General features: G+C 39.6%; 1 protein-coding gene across 1 annotated transcript in view; it reads left to right on the top strand.

Annotated features, from left to right (window-relative positions):
- The first annotated feature begins 548 nt into the window (after nt 1-548).
- LOC137332133 (histamine H2 receptor-like) overlaps nt 549-6,000 on the top strand; it is a 30,317-nt gene continuing 24,865 nt past the window's right edge. Inside the window, exon 1 of the mRNA XM_067995840.1 lies at nt 549-1,745. Coding sequence (XP_067851941.1) covers nt 613-1,745 — 1,133 coding nt within the window. The 5' untranslated portion in view covers nt 549-612. The remainder of the gene's footprint in view (nt 1,746-6,000) is intronic.

The following is a 6,000-nucleotide window of genomic DNA, read 5'->3' as shown; positions in this document are numbered from 1 at the left end:
ATTTAACCTGTTGATATTAATCATCGAGCTCCATCCCTGGAGAAATAAAACAAGTTTGAGAGTCTACTGAACATTGGAGGCAGAGGGGATTGCTGAGGTACTAAATGAATACTTTGCATCAGTCTTCACTGGAGAAGAGGGTGTTGCCATTCTAGCAGTAAAGGAGGAGGAAGTAGTGATATTGGATAGGATAAAAATAGATAAAGAGGAGGTACTTTAAAGATTGGCAGTACTCAAAGTAGACTGGATGCAGTCCAATACTAGTTTGACATTCACCGTGTCACTTTTATTGCAGCTCTGCTCGTTAACTTGGCTACACACACAACCTGACGACGCTGAATTTGTCCTAACACACAGGATGGATGGGAGTTAGGAAATCGTGCTCTCCACCCTCCGCATGGACCTGCCCGGCAGTGGTAAACTTAAAAACCATGGGCGAGATGATTTTAACTGGCCAATTTAAATGCTTTCAACTAGAGATGAATTTGCCTTGCGGATAGACTTGTGACTCAACAAATATTGAATCTTAAACGCTTGGTGTGACTTGACTTTATTGCACAGTACAATTTTTCATTGTTTTGACTATCACTTTCTAATTGTAAGATCGTGACAATGGAAGGAAGCCAGAACTGCACCAGCGGTCCCGAGAAATGCTCAAACAGGATAGTATTCTCCACTGTCCTGGTTGGGTTGGTGTTAGGGGTGATTATAATAATAACCATCTTCGGGAATGTGGTGGTATGCTTAGCGGTGGGGTTGAACCGTAAACTTCGGAACCACACTAACTGTTTCATTGTGTCCCTGGCCGTCACCGACCTACTGCTGGGTTTGCTGGTTATGCCTTTCTCGGCCATCTCAGAACTGCTCGACTCAGAATGGCCCTTTGGGACCACCTTCTGCAACATCTACATCAGCTTGGATGTCATGCTCTGCACAGCTTCCATCCTCAATCTGTTCATGATCAGCCTGGACCGTTACTACGCGGTGACATCCCCCCTGAGGTACACCATGCTCATTACTCCCAACAGGGTCGCCATGTCCCTCGGTCTGATCTGGTGCATATCCATCATGGTCTCCTTCTTGCCCATCAACTTGGGCTGGAATACCCACGATCTGTCAGTGCAAAACATGGGCGACAACGACAAGCCCAATCAATGCCACTTCGAGATCAACAAAGTCTACGCCATCGTGGATGCTTTCATCACCTTTTATATCCCTTTAGTCATCATGTGCCTGACTTATTATAGAATATTCAAAATCGCGAGGGAACAGGCCAAAAGAATCAACACTGTCACCGGCTGCACAACAGTGAACCAGTCGCTGCCAACTGTGAAGGAACATAAAGCGACAGTAACACTAGCGACAGTGATGGGGGTCTTCATTGTTTGCTGGTTCCCTTATTTTACAGCGTTTACCCATGAAGGGATTTCAGGACTTCAGACTGACAAGACTGTCTATTCCGTGGTGTTGTGGCTGGGTTACGTCAACTCAGCCCTGAACCCCATACTTTACGCTGTCCTCAACCGGGATTTCCGCATGGCGTACCAAAAGCTATTGCGGTGCAAGAAGGTGAATTCGTACAACAAGGATTCACCTGGCACCCCCCTGACCTGCCGATCACTGCACAGCTGGGAAACCAGGACTGAACGGTGCCACCGGGTGGGACTCGACCCGGAAGACAAAGAGCTCACTTCAGAGATTAGGAATGGCAAAGACACTCCTCTCTGTAAAGAAGTCTCAGAAAGGTAACATCCCCACTTATACTTTCGATGCATAAAGTATTGGCTTTCTTTGCAGTTTTAAATGTCCACAAGTTTTGCTAATATGAAACCGTTACATTAATTTTGTGTGAATTTATTGATGCCAAGTGTAAAACAGAACAACATGAGGTAAGTGTAGAGGTGCACTATTCTTCATTCAGCTCAATTGTGTGACCTTGGTGAGTAGGAAGAGAATTTGGTGGAGGGATTTAATTTCTCACGTACACATCTACCTACATACGAATGGACCAAAAGGAATGATTATGATGACAATTATCAAAGAGTTCAGATAACATCACCACTGATTTATTACCAGCATTCATTCTGAACCCAAAGATGAAATTACTGCTTCCATTCTCAATCCTTTTTTTGTCAGTGCTGGGTGTCATGGAAAGGATACTCCATGATGTTGATATCCACAGTTAAAATGTGACATAATTACTGCAATTTCATTGAGTGATGGTCCATGCATTCTGGAAAACAATCCAATCAGTATATAAAAATATAATGTGTGCAAAGCTGCAATTACAATAATAGTCCAATGGGGAAAGAAAAAGAGAGTTTACAGTGCTCCTAGAATCAGACTTTTTCTGTATAACCACATTATTCTTGTGTTTTCTCTGTATTTTATATTTACTTTTGCCCCCAATATACATTCATGCATACAGATTAAGGCAAACACACTAAGAAATAATGTGGTAATAATTTAGTTTTAATCGTTTTCTTGCTTTTCTTGCTGTGGTCTCAGTTGTGAGTATAAAGAAAAAATAGTGATCCAAGGTTATCATGGATATAATCAATTTATTGTTTCTTACTTACTTTGCTTTTTTTCTATGTCAATTCTTCTTTTATCTCTTTATTTGTTCTGTCGCTCTCATTTTTGCCTTTTATCTCTGCCTTTGGCCCTTTGTTTTCTGCAATCCCTCCTGCGTTCTTGCAATACTGAAATTCGATCTACGATGATATTGCTATCACCATCTTCATACATATCTGCATCCTTAGGTATTACCTTCACCAAAAGTCCTGAATGCTCCAGAAGGCTTTACAGAAATTGTTGCTGACATTTTAGATTTTGGTAACCCACATTGTTTTTTTTTGAATTTCCACAACTGCAATACTAGCATATTGGGGGATCCTGGTCGGTTGGTTCAAGACACTATAATAATGATATATTATGAAAAATCATTGTTATATCCATATTTGTACAAAAATCCCATAAATACCAAGGTCTTCATAAAAATTGGATTTGGATGATGGCATAAGTCATGACAGTGAAGTCTGAACATCTGGGAATCCTGCATCACTGAAATGAGATTACATAATTAAATCAATATTATGGGATGCATCTTTAAAAAAAAATTCTATATGGCATGGCATTCTGGGATGCTTTATACAGTTTTGAGTCCTTTTTTCCGGAAATGGCATAATGATGGGCGTTGATGACAAGTATTCAACATGTCATTGAAGCATAATGACATCCACAAGAATCAATTAATGATTGTAATATAACTGATGTTGGATTATCAAATGATTACTATTTCCTGACAGAGTCACTACATATGCACAACAGTGCTCAGCCTGTACTGAGGGTGTGTTTAAATAGCAGAACTAGCATCTTAAAGCATTGGTTCCAATTTTCTCAGTCAGTACAAATATTCACGAGTTGAGTCCATAATTGGCATTAGCTGACACCCACCTTAAAGTCCCTACAAAATTAAACATAAGAACATAAGAACATAAGAAGTAGGAGCAGGAGTAGGCCAATCGGCCCCTCGAGCCTGCTCCGCCATTCAATAAGATCATGGCTGATCTGATCCTAACCTCAAATCTAAATTCATGTCCAATTTCTTGCCCGCTCCCCTAATTCCCTTTACTTCTCGGAAACTGTCTATTTCTGTTTTAAATTTATTTAATAATGTAGCTTTCACAGCTTCCTGGGGCAGCAAATTCCACAGACCTACTACCCTCTGAGTGAAGAAGTTCCTCCTCATCTCAGTTTTGAAAGAGCAGCCCCTTATTCTAAGATTATGCCCCCTAGTTCTAGTTTCACCCATCCTTGGGAACATGTGGAACTCTTTACTATAGCAGCATCCATTCAGGATTTTCCCTAACAAGACATATAAAAATATAATTACTAAGGGATCTCCCACAGCATTGCTTGTGTTTCAATTCCCAGGGAGCAGTATGTGAGCCGGGTAATTTCTGAGCCACAGGATGCTTGCCAGGGAGTGATATTGGGGAGGCTGGCCACAAAAGGGCATACTGCTTAGCATTGGATGGCCAGAATATAGCAGGGCAAGCAGTGTCGGGTCAGGAAGATAGGTTAGGTTGAGGTTGGGCAAGGCATAGAGGCTGTGTCAGACATAGAGGTTGAGTGGGACAGGAACTTTATGTGTGGCTATTCTCAGAGGGGAGAGAGAGGAGATTTGGGCCAAGAAAGGAAAGAGATTGAGTTCTGGCTGTGTGGAAGAAAAAAAAGTGAAAAAGGGATAAATGTGAAAAGTATTTTTTAAAAAGCTAAAACTAAAAATAGAAAAATAATAAAAAATGGCTGCCTGTGTCTTCTTGTGAGGATCTCATTGGGCCATGCTATACCATTTGATAATATTACCCAATCAGCAATATCACAAGCTCACTACGCTACAGTATTATAGACAGAGATATGTTTTATATAGATATATGCGAGATATAATAAAAAGTAGTAATTTGCTCAGAGCGCTTTCTGTACTGTACCCAATTTATTAAAATAATTAGTTAATGTTGTTATATTATTAGTGCTATTTTTAATTCCTGGGGAAATTGTTATTTAATGTTTAGCTTTTTGCATTATTTTCAGCATATTCTGCTAATACTTTGACAATTTTTTTTTAAAATGACATCTGATTTACTTGTCTGATGATGTGCATCAAAGATATCATAGTATCATAGTAGGTACAGCACAGGAGGATGCCATTCGGCCCATTGTGCCTGTGCCAGCTCTTTGAAAGAGCTATCCAATTAGTCCCATTTCCCTGCAATTTTTTTCCCTTCAAGTATTTATCTAATTCCCTTTTGAAAGTTATTGGTGAATCTGCTTCCAGCACCCTGTCAGGCAGTGCATTTCAGATCATTACAATAAGCTGCATAAAAAAATGTTTCCTCATGTCACCTCTGGCTCTTTTGCTGATCACTTTAAATCTGTGTCCTCTGGTTACCGACCCTTCTGCCACTGGAAACAGTTTCTCCTTATTTACTGCTATATTACTGCTAATAAGTACATGTTTTACTTATGTTTTCTGATCCAAAAACCAGCAACTCAGTGAAGGTTTCTGACAAATACACAGTATATTTACAAATACGTTCTGATCAGAGAATTAACATAAAGCACAAGGTGTCAGAAAATATGGACACTTTCTTAAATCTTCAGCAGCTGTAAACATGGAAAAAAGGATAATATTGAAATATTCAAATTTTGCTTCTATGTTTTAATGGGTGCTTATGTAAATTTTTAGTAATGCAACATAATTAAATTAACACAGATAATTAAAAAAAAATACTGTTTAACATTTGCCATAATTTGATACCACAAACTTCAGATGTTTAATGCTCACAGACATCTAAAGTATACCCTGCTCCACTTAAATGCATCTCTTTTAAGTGTACTTTACTCAGCCTCGAGTCTGCTCACAATCCATAGAGGGAAAATGTGATGAATACCAGTTTTTGAAAACTAAATCCTCACTCTCTCATCCCAAAATGAATATTTTTAATTAATTTAGCTCCGCTTATCATTGATGATTTAAACTTTTACTGATGCTTCCATTCTACATTCATCAACTTCCTTGCCGCTATCTTTAGGGAATCATCAGAAATGGGGGTAGTGCCCGAGGATTGGAAAGTAGCTAACTTGACCAATCTTTAACAAAAGGGAATGACCCAGGGGACTATAAGCCAGTAAGTGTAACATCTGTACTGGGCAAGATATTAGAAGGCACGCTGAAAGTGGAAGAAGAAAACACCTAGATGGGCATGGTATGGGAGGGAGTCAGCATGGATTTATGGGAGAGGGTCTCACCGAACAAATTTTTGAGGAAATGACTGACCTTGATATATTTAGATTTTAGCAATGCTTTTAATGCTGCGCTACACAAGCGATTAGCCCACAAGGTAGGCGTGCAGAACAGGCAGCCTGTTTCTGAGGTGATTTGAAAATTGGCTAAACCAGAAGAATGGTTGTTGTGAATAAACTGCATCAACATGG

Source organism: Heptranchias perlo, chromosome 14, assembly GCF_035084215.1.
Source record: "Heptranchias perlo isolate sHepPer1 chromosome 14, sHepPer1.hap1, whole genome shotgun sequence".
Lineage (NCBI taxonomy): Eukaryota > Metazoa > Chordata > Chondrichthyes > Hexanchiformes > Hexanchidae > Heptranchias > Heptranchias perlo.
The sequence above is the reverse complement of the archived record's forward strand: the minus strand, read 5'-3'. Positions and strand labels throughout refer to the sequence as shown.